This window comes from Cherax quadricarinatus, chromosome 11 (assembly GCF_038502225.1).
Source record: "Cherax quadricarinatus isolate ZL_2023a chromosome 11, ASM3850222v1, whole genome shotgun sequence".
Taxonomy (NCBI): Eukaryota; Metazoa; Arthropoda; class Malacostraca; order Decapoda; family Parastacidae; genus Cherax; species Cherax quadricarinatus.
This window is the reverse complement of record NC_091302.1, coordinates 45,494,027-45,510,513: the sequence shown is the minus strand read 5'-3', so window position 1 is coordinate 45,510,513 and position 16,487 is coordinate 45,494,027. Positions and strand designations below refer to the sequence as shown.

Genomic DNA, 16,487 nt, shown 5'->3' with positions numbered 1-16,487 from the left:
ACAAGTACAGAAACTCCTCACTTAACGACCGAGTTTAGTTCCTATGACTAGGTCATTAACCCTTTCTGGGTTTCAGACGTACTAGTCTGGCTTACGCGCCAGGGTTTTTGACGTACTAGTACGCCTAAATTCTAGCGCCCTCAAATCTAGTGAGGGAAAGCTGGTAGGCCTACATATGAAAGAATGGGTATATGTGGTCAGTGTGCGCAGTATAAAAAAATCCTGCAGCACACAGTGCGTAATGAGAAAAAAAACTTTGACCATGTTTTTGGATTAAAACAGCGAATTTGCACTGTATTTTCATGTGGTATTATTGTTATATTCTAGTTTTCCTGGTCTCATTTTATAGAATGGAAGACATATTACAGAAATTGAGATGATTTTGACTGGTTTTAAAATGAAAAGTACCTTGAAATTGAGCTCAAAGTAGCAGAAATGTTCGATTTTTAATAAGCGTCCAATACACGTCAACTGGTGAGTCTAATATTCTTTCACAAGTGCGCTGATATTATTTATACCATTTCTACACTAATGCAGTAGTCTGCATAACAGTAAATCTATTTTTTGTGAGAATAAAAATTCAAAGTGGAAAGCAAAAGAATGTAAGAGGGGCCTGGGGACGTGACTAATGAACAGAGGAAATGTTATTTTAGTGCCAGGAATGTCTTTCTTGTTTATTCTGGACCCTATTTGGAAATTGGTATCTTTTGAAATTTGTGTGAAATTGCCAAAATTGCTAAATTCTGACCACTGTACTGTATTGGATAGTTGAAATCGGTAAATGGGTGGTTTCTTGTACTCATTCGATGGAAAAAATTGCCGAAAATAGGGCTCAAAGTGGGCAAAATCGCCGATGCATAAACATCGTCGAGACCCCTAACTTCGCAAGAGCGTAATTCCGTAAGTTTTCCATAAAATTTCATACTTTTGGTGTCATTATGATCGGGAAAATATTCTCTATCTTTTCATAAGAAAAAATAATTTTTTTTTTTTTAAATTTGGGCGGCCCTGAGAACAAGTCAGGGAGAGGTTCTGAGGACCCTGAAAGGGTTAAGCAAATTGGTCAATAAGCAAGGAGCATCATCGGAGTTATCAGCAGAGTTATCAGGAGCAGTAGAGGGCCCACTATGGGAGATGAGAGCAAGGAAATGGAAGGACTTGTAGGGGTAGTGGAAGGGGTCCGAGGAAGAATCCCATTAGTGTGGTCTGCTTTATAATTTTCTTTTTTTTCTTCACAAATTTCATGACAGCATTGTAAAAGTTCATCCATTTGCCATTCCAGTTTTGTGAACCATTCAGCATTCAAGTCTATACCCTCTAGTTCTAGTAAAGGTGCAATCACTTTCCAAACACACCAGCTAACTCCTTTACAGTAAACTTCTTTTGTACTTCTTCTGTTCTTTCCTCCTCTTCCTCTTCCAAGCACTACTGCACCTCCAACCCTATTAAATCTTCATTAGTTAGCCCTCTCTCAACATATTCCACTAATTCTTCAATATCTTCCACTTCAACATCAAAATTAAGCAAGTTAGCAAGTTTTCACAACCAAAGTTCTCATACAGCATACAATACTGACTTGTTGGAGAGCTGGTCGTAAGTCTGTGCAGTCATTAAACAGGTAGATCATTAAGTGAGGAGTGTCTGTATATGGTAATAACAAATTGCCTTAAGATGGAAATCCACTAGAGTGGTGGTAAGAAAATAAAATATTTCTTTTATCTTCAGCAAAACTAGCCAATGTATATACAGCCTCTTCTCACTTAATGACAGAGTTCCGTTCCTGAGACATCAGTAAATGAATCTGTCGCTAAGTGAGGAGCACACTATAATAGTAGTGGGTTTGTGTCAACTATCTTTGATATTGTTTTAATGTCACCTTTGCACCATTTATAACATTTCTGGCATATTTTTAAATGTTTATACAAGTGTACTATATACTGTAATAAACAGAATACAGGAAATCAATTCTAATTTACATTATTTAGGTATGCATACTAGTCAGGGAGCCCATCGTAAGTCTGAATCATCGGTAAACAAATACGTCGCTAAGTGAGGAGATGCTGTATATTAATTCACCCCCACCTACCCCTTCTTCAATAAAAAGCAAAAGAACGTTCATCATTGAAGGAAACATCTACTCTCCTCATAGGAACAAATTAACTCCCCCCAAAGTAAAAGAATTGTTTAGATTTTTAACCAGGAGGGTTATCCACCCAGGATAACCCAATAAACTCTGTGCATCATTAGAGATTCTTGTCTTATTTCCCTTTCAGTCTCCAGATCCCTGATTTGAAACTTGTTCTCAGGGTCCACAAATCCCCCCCTCACACACACACACACAAAAAAAAAATTACTTATTCTTATGAAATTATGGAGAATCTATTTCCAAAGGTAATGACACCAAAGGTATGAAATTTGATGGAAAATTTACCTAACTGCACTTTTGCAAAGTTAGTGGTGTCGTGTCAGCAACTGTACTAGCAATTTGGACCACTTTGAGTCCTATTTCAGGCCAATTCCATTAATCCAGTCAACCAAACTCTTAGCTATTTCACTTGTATTCCATCCACTGCCCATTTAACTATTTCAATTACCCATTTAACTATTTCAACTACCCAATAACGTGATCAGAAATCAGTAATTTGGCCAATTTCACACAAAAATTCCAAAAATGACAATTTAAAAACTGGTACAGAGTAAACACTGTAGACATTCCAGACACTAAAACAACATTTCTCTGTTCAATTAGTTACATCCCCAGGCCTCTCCTATATTACACTTGCTTTCCATTTTGAATTTTTATTTACAAAAAAAAAAAATAAAAAATTTACTGTTATGAAGGCTACTGCATTACTATAATAATTGTATAAATAATGTCAGCACATTCATGAAGGTGTGTTAGCTCGGCCAGTTGGACACGTATTAGACAAGTGACATAAGTGTCCTCTGGAATACTGACAAAAATTGAATAATTCCATTATTTTGAGCTCAACTTCATGCAAATTCCAGTCATGAAAGGAATCAAAATCATCTCTATTTCTGTAATACAGTGGACCCCCGCTAAACAATCACCTCCCAATGCGACCAATTATGTAAGTGTATTTATGTAAGTGCGTTTGTACGTGTATGTTTGGGGGTCTGAAATGGACTAATCTACTTCACAATATTCCTTATGGGAACAAATTCGGTCAGTACTGGCACCTGAACATACTTCTGGAATGAAAAAATATCATTAACCGGGGGTCCACTGCATATCTTCCATTTTATCAAATGATACCAAGAAACTGAAAATAAAAAAAAAGTCCAAAAATATACTGCCAAGTCACTCTTAACCTAACCTAACCTTCACATTTTCCAAGGAAATGAGGACAGTGGAACCTCAGCTTACGAGTGCCCCAGCATGCGAATTTTTCAGGATACGAGCCATCGCTTGGTCGATTTTTTGTTTCTGAATACGAGCCAAAATTCAGGACGCAAGCTTTCCCCTTAAGGGAGGTTCCTTGACACTGGTGAGGGGCTCTTGATCTAGGAAACTGTATCTGTGCTCAAGTTCCCTAAATTAAGCCTGAATACCTTTCATCCCCCTCTCTCCCACAGGCGCTGTATAATCCTACGAGTTTAGTGCTTCCCCATTACAATAGTAATAATAATATATAACAATAACATAATACAGTGGACCCTCGGCTAACGATATTAATCCATTCGTGAGAGCTCATCGTTAGATGAAATTATCGTTAACCGAATTAATTTTCCCCATAATAAATAATGGAAATCCAATTAATCCGTTCCAGACAGCCAAAAGCATTAAAAAAAAAATTTTTTTTCATGAAATATACATTTCCCTACAAAGAAAACAATGAGACATGCACAATAACTATATAAATACATGTAAATGTTAAATGACACTTACCTTTACTGAAGAGTATTGATGAGTGATGAGACACTGTTTTTCTTGAACACTCTGGGATTTTCAGAGTGATACATGAATAAAGACTTCACTTTGCAATCCCCACTAGCATTACAACAAAATAAGAAAGTGAGCCTGTCTTTCATAGGCTTGTGTCCTGGGAGTGCCTTTTCCTCCTTAGTAATGTAGGTCCTGTTTGGCATTTTCTTCCAGAACAGGCCTGTTTCGTCACAATTGAACACTTGTTGGGGTTGGAATTTTTCAGCTTCGCCATGCCTTATCACAGTGTGTATGCCACTACGATTCTTAAATCTCTCAAACCAACCTTTGCTGGCCTTAAATTCACCAATATGAGCACTAGTTCCAGGCATTTTTTCCTGTTCACCTGGGTGTTAGTTGACTGGTGTGGGTCTCATCCTGGGGGACAAGATTAAGGACCCCAATGGGAATAAGTTAGAGAGTCTTCGATGACTCACTGACTTTCTTGAGTTATCCTGCATGGCTAACCCTCTAGGGTTAATTGTTTCTTGTTAAGCCACACCAACAACAGTCTCTCCACATCTTCGAGTAGTACAGTTGATGGTGATGCAGCAACAGCTGACGGTGGTGCAGCAGCAGCTGACTGTGGTACGATAGTATTTCGATAGTATTTCTCACCCTTTTCACCACAGGATTGGCACTATAAGCTTTCTTTGGGCCCATGGTGGCTTATTTAGCAGTTACAAGCACTATAAACAATGGGATAATACAAAATGTATCGAATGTATGCATGAAACCGGTCACCCTGGCTTGTAAACAATGACGGCAGGGCAGCTGAGGTGCTCAGACTGTACGGACAGGTTCGGGACGAATCACGTTGGGCGAGTTTTTTATCGTTAGCCAGGCCAAATTTTTTACGCTCAAATGCTTTGTAAGGCGGATTTAACGTTGTGCGATGCGTTCATTAGCCGAGGGTCCACTGTATAATAATAATAGGCAAAGAAGGGAATGTATGAAAGTATAGTGGTACCAACACTTTTATATGGGTGTGAAGCTTGGGTTGTAAATGCTGCAGCGAGGAGGTGGTTGGAGGCAGTGGAGATGTCCTGTCTAAGGGCAACGTGTGGTGTAAATATTATGCAGAGAATTCGGAATGTGGAAATTAGTAGAAGTTGTGGAGTTAATAAAAGTACACCTACCATCCGACTTACGACCAAGCTTGGTTGCGACTAACCGGTCATAAGTCGAAATGGACGTAAGTCGAGCCTTTGAAAATTGCCGACATACTGGGTAGGGCATAATGTCAAAACTTTCCTATATAAACTACCTACATAATACTGTAATGTAATGTACAATCATTATTTCATTCTTTTTACCATAATTTACTTCTATTGTTGTATTTTAATTATTTATGTACTGTATATAATGTATACATGGTAGTGATATGTATTGTAAATTTTACATCGCATACAGTATCATATGTTACTATTATCTTTATGTATTGTCGACACAGTGGAATGGGAGAATACCACTGGTAGTGTCATCCTGGCAGAATGTTGTGTAACCTATACCCTAGGTAAAGAGAAACAACTCTGGAACGTGTGTAATATGTATCCAGCTGGCTGGCTGGGTGGCCGGGTCTGTGGTTGGCCGGGTGGGTGGCTGGCTGGGTGGATGGGTGGGTGGCCAGGTGGGTGGCTGGATGGGTGGGTGGATGGCTGGATGATGGGTGGGTGGCTGGATGATGGGTGGGTGGCTGGATGGGTGGGTGGCTGGATGGGCAGGTGGGTGGGTGGCTGGATGGGCAGGTGGGTGGGTGGATGGGTGGATGGGTGGATGGGTGGATGGGTGGATGGGTGGATGGGTGGGTGGGTGGCTGGATGGGTGGCTGGATGGGTGGGTGGGTAGTTGGCTGACTGGCTGACCGAATGTGGCTGTCTCTTTGTATCTCTCTCTCTGTATCTCTCTCTGTATCTCTCTCTCTCTCTCACTGGTACACGTAAGTCAAGTTATCATACATATTATAAATTACCTAGGATAACCCAAAAAATCCAAAGTGCTATACAGTGGATCTGTGCTCCAGTGCCCTAAATTAATAATAATATTAATAATCATTATTATTACAATAATACATATGTACTAATATTAATATTATTATTATTAAGCTATAATATAATAATCGTGTCTACTCATTACTTACCTTAAAATATCTGTAGTTTTAATGTAGAGTGAGAGGTGAGTCGACAAGATTAAATGAATAAATGAGAGAGAGAATGAGAATGTAAATGTTCACGAATTATGTAAACAAACGTTGTTGTTGTTGTTACCAGCCCGGACACGAACGATTCCTGTTCACTGTCAAGCCGACCAGAAAAACATCTCATATTTGTTAATTTATATGTTATGTAGCATGTTTATTATATAATTTTGAAAAAAAAATCATAGATGGATTAAGCAAAATGTCTATATTAATGTTTTATACACATTTAATGTCCCTCAGTGATTATTATTGTTATCATTATTAATATGGCATCTTCAAGAACAAGTACACTCTTAATGAGTGGCTCTGAGACAGACAAGCAGACAAAAACAGACACAGAGGTAGACAGAAAGACAGACACACAGGTAGACAGACAGACACACAGGTAGACACAGACAGACACAGGTAGACATAAAGCCAGACACAGGTAGACAGAAAGACAGACACAGGTAGACAGAAAGACACAGGTAGACAGAAAGACAGCCACAGGTAGACAGAAAGACACACAGGTAGACAGAAAGACACACACACAGGTAGACAGAAAGACAGACACACTAGTAGACAGACAGATAAACAGACACACAGAGATACAGACAGACAGATACAGACAGGTTTATGTGCAACAGTGAAAACAAATAGAGTTCGAGAGTAAGAGCCTTTCTTGCCACAATCTCCAGTGCAAGATTCAGACTTCATCTTAGGGGCCATGGTGAAATTTACTGTCCAGTTAGTACAGTTAATACAGTATGATGCTGCTAATAGGGCAGGGTTACTCAAACTGATGCTGCCTGCATGACACATTGCCGCCGCGAGTATTGTCAAATATTGTACAGCGGTGTGCACCAGCCGGCCCAGCCCAGCTGCCAGATGCACGGTCGTAAGTCGAGTGGACGTATGTCGAGCAGGTCGTAAGTCGGATGGTAGGTGTATTAGTCAGAGGGCTGAAGGGGTTGTTGAGGTGGTTTGGTCATTTAGAGAAAATAGATCAAAGTAGAATGACTTGGAAAGCATATAAATCTATAGGGGAAGGAAGGAGGGGTAGGGGTCATCCTCGAAAAGGTTGGAGGGAAGGGGTAAAGGAGGTTTTGAGGGCGAGGGGCTTGGACTTTCAGCAAGCGTGTGTGAGCGTGTTAGATAGGAGTGATTGGAGACGAATGGTTTTTGGGACCTGATGAGCTGTTGGAGTGTGAGCAGGGTAATATTTAGTGAAGGGATTCAGGAAAACCGGTGATTTTTACATAGCTGGACTTGAGTACTGGAAATGAGAAGTACAATGCCTGCACTTTAAAGGAAGGGCTTGGGATATTGGCAATTTGAAGGGATATGTTATATATCTTTATACAGTGGACCCCCGGATTACGTCGTCATCGGAACACACCTACCATCCGACTTACAACCTGCTTGACATACGACCACTTGACTTACAACCATGTTTTTTATGCCAAATTTCTGAGAAATAAACAACTGTTTGTGTTGTACACAGTGGTTATCCTAAACCTTATGGTATAAAATACAGTACTAACAGCATAAAAAGTAAAGTAAAAATTAAAATACCAAAATAAAACAATAAAATAAAATCATTACAAAAGTGTGATGTTGATATTCAGTAGTAAGGTTCGACTTACGTCCATTCTGACTTAAGACCGGTTGGTCGGAATCAAGCTTGGTCGTAAGTCGGGTGGTACCTGTATGTAATATTCATAATAAGTAATGTTTTGTTGTCAAAATATTGGCTCAGTGATTGTCACTGAACTCAGTATAAGTCATTCATCCGGAACATGTCCGCGTGGTCTGAGAGGCCCCAACACTCCATATACAGCCAGTGTGCCACTGTTTATCAGCCAGTGAGGACGATCCCACGTGTTCATACAGTGTTCATCCCAGTGTTTTTCGTGCTTGTAACTGCAAAGTAAGTCACAATGGACCCCAAGAAAGCTTCTAGTGCCATCCCTGTGGTAAAAAGCACGAGAATTAGTATGGAATTGAAAAGAGAGATTAAGGAAATCTGTGCAAAGTGGGTTGAACTACAAACCTTTGCGGATGAAAATCACCCTGACACAGTTACTGCAAGCCGTACTGGTGACTATTACAATGACAATGTTATGGCCCATTTTGGGAAAGTCTTAAAGGAACGAGAGGTACAGAGCTCTATGGACAGATATGTTGTGCGACAGAGGTCCAGTGACTCTCAAGCTGGACCTAGTGGCATTAAAAGAAGAAGGGATGTAACCCCAGAAAAGGACTTGCTACCTAACATCCTAATGGAAGGGGATTCCCCTTCTAAACAATAACAACTTCCACACTCTCCCCTCCTCCCATCCCATCAATCATCACCAGATCCTCAATAAAGGTAAGTGTCATGTACAGTATTCTATTCTTAGTAGAGTAGTATTAACTGTGCATGTCTTCTTCAGTTTGGGTGTATTAAAATTAATATTTCATTTGGTAAAAAAATTTTTTTCAGACTTTTGGGTGTCATGCACGAATTAATTTGATTTCCATTATTTCTTATGGGGAAAATTAATTAGCCTTATGATAATTTTGGCTCACGATGCGCTCTCGTGAACGGATTAATATTGTAAGGCAGGGGTCTGGGGTCTACTGTATATGTAGTATAACACATGTAAGAAAAACAAAGATAAAATCAGCAAACAATATAAGCAATGAACACAAAGTCCAAGAAAATACAATGAAACAACAGCCCTTCAGAAGCATCAAGGCACCTCTGCCCCCTGGCCCCCACCTTGAAAGGATTGGATGTAGGGAAACTTGCGTGATAAGTAATTTACTAATATTTCTAGATATCGAAATACAATCACAATGTTTAGAAACTATCACTAATCCTATTTGTGTGAGTAACTAGAAATGCTCTTGTTAACAATAGCTGGCATACTCACACAGTCTATTAGTTAAATACAAACTTCACATAACATTCAGGATAATTCAACGAACAAATATGTTACAGAGGAAACATTCTTAATTATCAGTTAAAATTAAACACACACACATGCACCAAAGTATGTTAATTAAATCCAAGCAAAGATATTTTCATTAATCATCAACATAAAATACCACACTCTGTACTCCTATAAATTTCTTGTCAAATTATTGCTTACACTGTATACAGAATAGATACTAGTAACTCATTTATTTACACTGCTCTAAAGACAAAGACAAACAATGTGTACATTTATTAAAGACAAGAGAAAGGCAAGAAAATATGAAGAGACATTCAAAAGACACAACTCAATTTCCTTATCAATAGTTGCAACACAAGTGATCGTGTAAACTGCTTTACTCTCAAAACAGGAAAATTTAAGAAAAAGATCATGAAAGTATTAATTCTTGTTTTAATTCAAGTAATAGTACTGACCAAGAGGCCAATGACCCCTGGCATCAACAATAGGTAATAAGACCTGTATACAGACTAGCTTAACACTGTCATACATGAAGGCAAGATTTATGAGAAGCAGAGCAGTTTATTAGAGTCTGACAACCAAATATAATCATAACACAGAATTATATCCACATTTAAAAGAGAAGTCTGAAGAGATTTATGACCATATGTTGGCATAAGTAGTGAATTTATTCAGTTGAGATATAAAAAGAAAAAAAAAACATTCACTGCAAACAAACATACACAGAATCTAAACCAGTATGAACAATAAAAGGTCAACACTAATTAAACATTAGTATCACTAGGCCCTCTATAATCAATATTGGTTAAGCATCATCACTGGTCCTTCAATAATCAACACTGGTTAAGCATCAACATCACTGGTCCTTCAATAATCAACACTGGTTAGGCATCAACATCACTGATCCTTCAATAATCAACACCATTAAACACAAGTATCACTAGTCCCTCACAAATAAAATTCTGTACTGGATTAGAAAATATTTTTTTAAACTTAAGAGTATGACAAATTTGACTAACCTCAGGGGTTTTGTCAGTTGCAATAGCTTGAGCCACCGCTGCTTCTGTTTCTTCAGCAACATTTTCAACATGGTTCTTGCTTCCTGAACGTGTCAATACTGTCTGCCGAATGTGCTGAAAAGTAGTGGAACCATAATATAGAGTATTTAGTGCCTGCCATTTTATACCCATTGTTTAGTCTATACCCAACTTTGTAAACAAAACATTAAGCTTCAAAACTCAGCTTATATTCCTCTATTATTGTATAAATACATTTACCAATACACAACTTATCAACATCAGTAAAATAGTGGTGTGGTATTGCAAAATATATAAACAAAATGTAATTCATAAATAAATTGCATACTAAAATATACGTCTCACATTTAATTATTACCAAAACTTGCACAATATAATGGCAACAGAATATACACCAGTCATTATTTCCCTTTTATCATCAATTTTCTGAGCAAAACTTGGGCAACGTGGTTAATTATATACAGCACCGTAATTGGATAAGCACTTTGTGCATATAAATTTCAAGTAACCTTTCCACTGTCCACAACCCCAAAATTAATATTGCTCTGTGTCCTCATTTAAAAAAACAATTCTGAAATGGTAGAGACTTGTTTTTCTGAAGGCAATGAAATAAAAAATATGAAATTTGATGTAAAACTTATGGAATTATGTAGGCAGAAAGTTAGTGGTCTGGGCACAATTTAATCATCTGTGATTTTGCCCATTTGTAGCTCTATTTTAAGCCAATGCCATTGCTCCACTCGACCAAATTATTAGCTATTTCACTAGTACGCCTGCCATTCTTTCAATTAAGCACAAGAAACCACCCATTCAACTAGTAAAACTACCCTATAAAGTGTAGAGATGGTAATTTGGCCAATTTTACACAATTAAAAAAAGTCCAATTTGAAAATAAGTCCAAAATAAACAATGTAGGATTTCTAGGCACTAAAACAACATTTCTTCTGTTTATTAATCATGTCCTCAGGCTTCTCCTATATTACACTTTCCTTCCATTTTGAATTCAAAGGCATATAAAAAATCGAAGATTTACCCTATTTCTCAGATAATAAATAGAACTGGATGTGTAGGGAGGCCCTACAAAACCTCAGGAAAAAATAAAAAATCAAATATTTCTACTATTTCTAGCCTAATTTCAAACTGCTTCTGGGTCTAAAACTAAACAAAATCCTCTCTATTTCAGTAGTTTATCTTCCATTCTATCAACTTGTACCAAGAAACAGCCAATAAAATCATAAAAACCATCCTAGAAAACACCTCAAATTCACTGATGTAAACTAAACACAAAGTCGGAGTTTTTCTTTTCCCATCATGCATCGCATATGGGCAGGATATTTCTGACAATGTGAACATAAGAACATAAGAATGGAAGAACACTGCAGAAGGCCTACTGGTCCACACACCATACAGACCCATTTTCTTATATCTAGGCTAAAATTTACCATTCACAGCTTATCTGAAGGAGCTGTGCTAAAAACATAGACCTATGTGAGGGACCCTGGCCTCAATAATGCAGATCTATATGACAGCCACTCAAAGGGTTAAATACACAGTGAACCCTCGTTTTTTGTAAGGCTCGAATGTCGTAATTTTCAGAAATCGTACCGTTTTTTCATCAAAACATTGAATCACGAATCGTCGTTTGACTCGTAAATAGTCATTCGTCTGAGCCGCCTCACACTCCATTCCCAGCCAGTGTGCCATTGTTTATCAGTGAGTGAGGATTATCCCATGAGTTCATACGATACATTTCATAATATTCCATTCGTTTTAGTGCTTGCAACTGCTAAGTAAGTCACCATGGCTCCAAAGAAAGCTTCTAGTGCCAGCCCTTTGGAAAAGAATGTGAGAAACACATATAATTTAAGAAAAAGTTTGTAGAAAAATATGAAAGTGGTGGTGGTAGAGTGGTAGCAGTTGTGATAGTGGTAGAGGGTGGTAGTGATGGTGGTAGAGGGTGGTAGTGATGGTGGTAGAGGGTGGTAGTGATGGTGGTAGAGGGTGGTAGTGATGGTGGTAGAGGGTGGTAGTGATGGTGGAAGAGGGTGGTAGTGATGGTGGTAGTAGTTGTGATAGTGGTAGAAGGTGGTAGCAGTTGTGGTAGTGGTAGAGGGTGGTAGTGATGGTGGTAGAAGGTGGTAGTGATGGTGGTAGAAGGTGGTAGTGATGGTGGTAGAAGGTGGTAGTGATGGTGGTAGAAGGTGGTAGTGATGGTGGTAGAAGGGTGGTAGTGGTTGTGATAGTGGTAGAGGGTGGTAGTGATGGTGGTAGTGATTGTGATGGTGGTAGAGGGTGCCTTCTTCAGTGATTCTACTAACTCCTCCAATGTTGTTGGAGTTATACAGGGCTACTAAAAACATCGGTGCCTCAACTGCTGCTTCACCACCATTATGGACGGCTTATGCTCGCAGTGGCCCTTATACACCCAACAGCAACACAACACCTCTCGTGACATACATAATGACTTATTTTATTCATTCTAGAGTATATTCCATGTTTCTATGTTATTAATATTGTTTATTATGTCATATTAGTTGAACTGTGATAGATAAATAAGCCATAGAGTTGATATTAGTGTTATATTCTCCAACTAAACTCGCCTCCCCTCCCTCTGCCCCATCAGCCATACACAAACAAGAGTCTTCAATAAAGGTAACTGTGATGTTAAATGTTCATTTATACATTTTATTAGTGCTTTACATTTATTTGGCATTCTTTTCTGCACGTAAATCTATATTTAAGCTAGGGAAGTGACCTAGAGTCCTTATGGAGGGGGATTCCCCTTCCAAACAATAACCTCTCTTCCCTCTCTCCTCCTCCCTGTCTTCCATTCATCAACAACAACCTTCAATAAAGGTAACTGTCATGTTGAATGTTCATTTTTTTTGTGCATGTAAATCTATCTTTAAGGTAAAAAAAAAAAACTTTGTTGATACTTCTGGGTGTCTGGAACGAATTAATTGGATTTCTTATGGGGCAAATGGATTCGCAAATCGTCAATTTCGATAATAGTCACACTCTCTGGAACAGATTAATTACGAAAAACGAGGGTCCACTGTAATACATTTACAAGGACAAACCAACAAAATAAATATATCCCTAGTGACCTCCTCCATGGAGTTATCAGTAGTATGTGTGGACAAATATATTCCCTTACTTGAAGTTATATGAGAACGGATTCCGAAGTCCTGAGGGAACCACAGACTACCCATGAAAATGTTTCGACCAAATTACAAGACTATAGGGTATCTAGCAGCACCTGGTATTTATAGAAATTGGTACAAAACACCCTTCACTTAGTGACCCGAGAAAAAAAAATATATCAAATTTCACATGGAGCAAACCCGAACAGCTCCCAACTTGAACAATTGTGTAAGTGTATTTTTGTAAGTGAATTTTTGGGGGTCTGAAACGGACTAATCTAATTTACATTATTCCTTATGGGAACAAATTTGTTCGGTATCGACACTCGAACAGCCTTCTGGAAATAATTAAGTTCGTAACTCGATGTACCACTGTACGTGCATGTACTTTTCCTATTAAATCCAAATATACAAAAATATTTCAGCTATGTACAGAGTAATGTCATAAACATAATTTAGTAAAAGTCAACTAAAATGTCAGGGCTAGTATCCCCTTTTCCCGTATAACTTACTAAAAAGAAAAAGAAGAAAAAGTAAATGCTAGGGTGTTGGGGAAAGGGGTGGGATTAAATTATGGGGAATCAAATACAAAATGGGAGTTGACACAGTTACTTCTTGCTGATGATACTGTGCCTTTGGGGGATTCTAAAGAAAAATTGCAAAGGTTAGTGGACGAGTTTGGGAGGGTGTGTAAAGGTAGAAAGTTGAAAGTACACATAGATAAGAGCAAGGTGATGAGGGTATCAAACAATTTAGATAAAGAAAAATTGGATATCACATTGGAGAGAGGGAGTATGGAAGAAGTAAATGTTTTCAGATATTTGGGAGTTGACTTGTCAGTAGATGGGTTTATGAAGGATGAGGTTAATCATAGAATTGATGAAGGAAAAAAGGTGAGTGGTGCGTTGAGGTATTTGTGGAGACAAAAAATGTTATCTATGGAGGTAAAGAAGGGAATGTACAAAAGTATAGTGGTACCAACACTCTTATATGGGTGTGAAGCTTGGGTTGCAAATGCTGCAGCAAGAAGGCGGCTGGAGGCAGTGAAGATGTCCGGTCTAAGGGCAATGTGTGGTGTAAATATTATGCAGAAAATTCGGAGTGTGGAAATTAGAAGGAGGTGTGGAGTTACTAACAGTATTAGTCAGAGGGCTGAAGAGGGGTTGTTGAGGTGGTTTGGTCATTTAGAGAGAATGGATCAAAGTATAACGACCTGGAGAGCGCATAAATCTATAGGGGAAGGTAGGAGGGGTAGGGGTCGTCCTCGAAAAGGTTGGAAGGAGGGGGTAAAGGAGGTTTTGTGGGTTAGGGACTTGGATTTCCAGCAAGTATGCATGAGCGTGTTAGATAGGAGTGAATGGAGATAAATGGTTTTTGGGACCTGACGAGCTGTTGGAGTGTGAGCAGAGTAATATTTTGTGAAGGGATTCGGGTAAACCAGTTAGCCAGTAGGAACCAGTTAGGAAGTACAATGCCTGCACTTTAAAGGAGGGGTTTGGGATATTGGCAGTTTGGAGGGACTTCTGAACTGTCATATCTGGGTGCCTCTGCAAAGACAGTGATTATGTATGAGTGAGGTGAAAGTGTTGAATGATGAAAGTATTTTCTTTTTGGGGATTTTCTTTCTTTTTGGGTCACCCTGCCTTGGTGGGAGACAGCCGACATGTTCAAAAAAAAAAAAAAATAAATCTTGAAGCATTTTTATTTATCCATTTTTGTGTAGAACTTTTCTTGTTAAATACTTTACCTATAGTTTATGTTGATATATTTATGCATGCAAGTTTTGTTTATATATGGCTTTTGCATGCCTTCCACATCTGGCTTCCTAGTCACCAAGTACTGTAGTCTGCATTTACCAGTAGAATACAAGGTACCTTCTTATAGTCCACATAATATTGGAAATACTGTAGCAATAAAACTAATATTTACCTACTTTATTTTTATCTCCATTTTAAGATGCAATAATTTTATACTTTATCTGACTTTTCCTAAGTATTCTGAAATGTACTAGCCAAGACTGCCCAATTTTTCACACATATCATTATGTCTTCTGTGCAGGGAGTTGGCAAGTGCTTCACATACATGGCAGCCAACCAACATGCTGAATCATATCTCTTTGGTTTTTTGGCACTCAAAAATATTGGAATTGTCATAAAATAAACAGAAAACATTAATTGTAGCGAAATACAAGAAAGAAAGAACATACGCTTGACAGAGTGCAAGGCAGAGATCATGGAACAACCTCAAAGATACATTCCTCTCATGTAGACAATGTATTAAGCACAAATATCAAAAGAGTCCCTGGGAGTAAGATTAAATGATTATTACTGATGACAGAATTCAGCAAATAAGTGATAAATTTAGTATCTTAATATTCTTCTTGTGTAAATAAAGTTGAATCCTGAACAGCATGTTGCAGTTTTTCAAGTGACTTTTATCCCTGAATTACACAATGATTTACAAAAATATTTAATCCAAAATATCAGTCATGCATCAGATATTATGCCAAGGAAAATTCCTGGCAAAGACTTTCATTCAGTCGCATGAGTGACTCGCCCACATCTATGTTTAGAGTCAACACAATATAACGATGACACCTTGTGAGCTGTTGCTTCAACTCCCACAACTGCTGAAACACTCATGGCAAACAGTTAATGAACAATACTGTATTCAAAACAAACTTTAAAAATAAGTGGTGTGTAGTGTACTGTATACAGTTAGCTCCAATGCCTGTCACCATACTTTCTGCCCACATTTAAGCATGGAAAAATCTTTGTACAAGCAGCACTACCTCCACAGAGTGGCACCCTCCAAGCAAGAATGTTGGCTTAGTCTGAGCCTCTGGCACAATAAAATAATGACTTGTGAGTATACTGATACTGATATCCAACATACTCTACTGCTGCTTGACAACAGGAACAAATTAATGTCAAAGAAGATGAATTTCCTATTTCTACATGAATATTCACTTGATAAAAAAAAAAATTCCATTATACTGTTCTGCATGGAACAACTGTATGTATTACATTATTTATTTTAATAGCTTTTAAAAGCTATCTCTACCATTCATTTCAAAACTCAACTCTATCCTTTTAACTGAATGCTATTTTTGAACATAAGAAATTCTCCAAGAGCACTTTCTTAGGTCAATTTTGTCTATCTTTTCTGCATACACACAATGTGAAAGAAAAATGGAACTGTGGGGAGTCAAAATATTCATGCTAGGTAGTAGGTTGGTAAACA

General features: G+C 38.1%; 1 protein-coding gene across 7 annotated transcripts in view; it reads right to left on the bottom strand.

Moving 5' to 3' along the window:
• The window catches only part of HDAC4 (histone deacetylase 4), a 779,940-nt gene that overhangs the window by 81,611 nt on the left and 681,842 nt on the right, over nucleotides 1-16,487 (bottom strand). For all 7 annotated transcript variants that reach the window (XM_070084058.1, XM_070084060.1, XM_070084063.1 and 4 more), the window contains one exon: nucleotides 10,084-10,197. In XM_070084058.1, coding sequence (XP_069940159.1) covers nucleotides 10,084-10,197 — 114 coding nt within the window. The remainder of the gene's footprint in view (nucleotides 1-10,083; nucleotides 10,198-16,487) is intronic.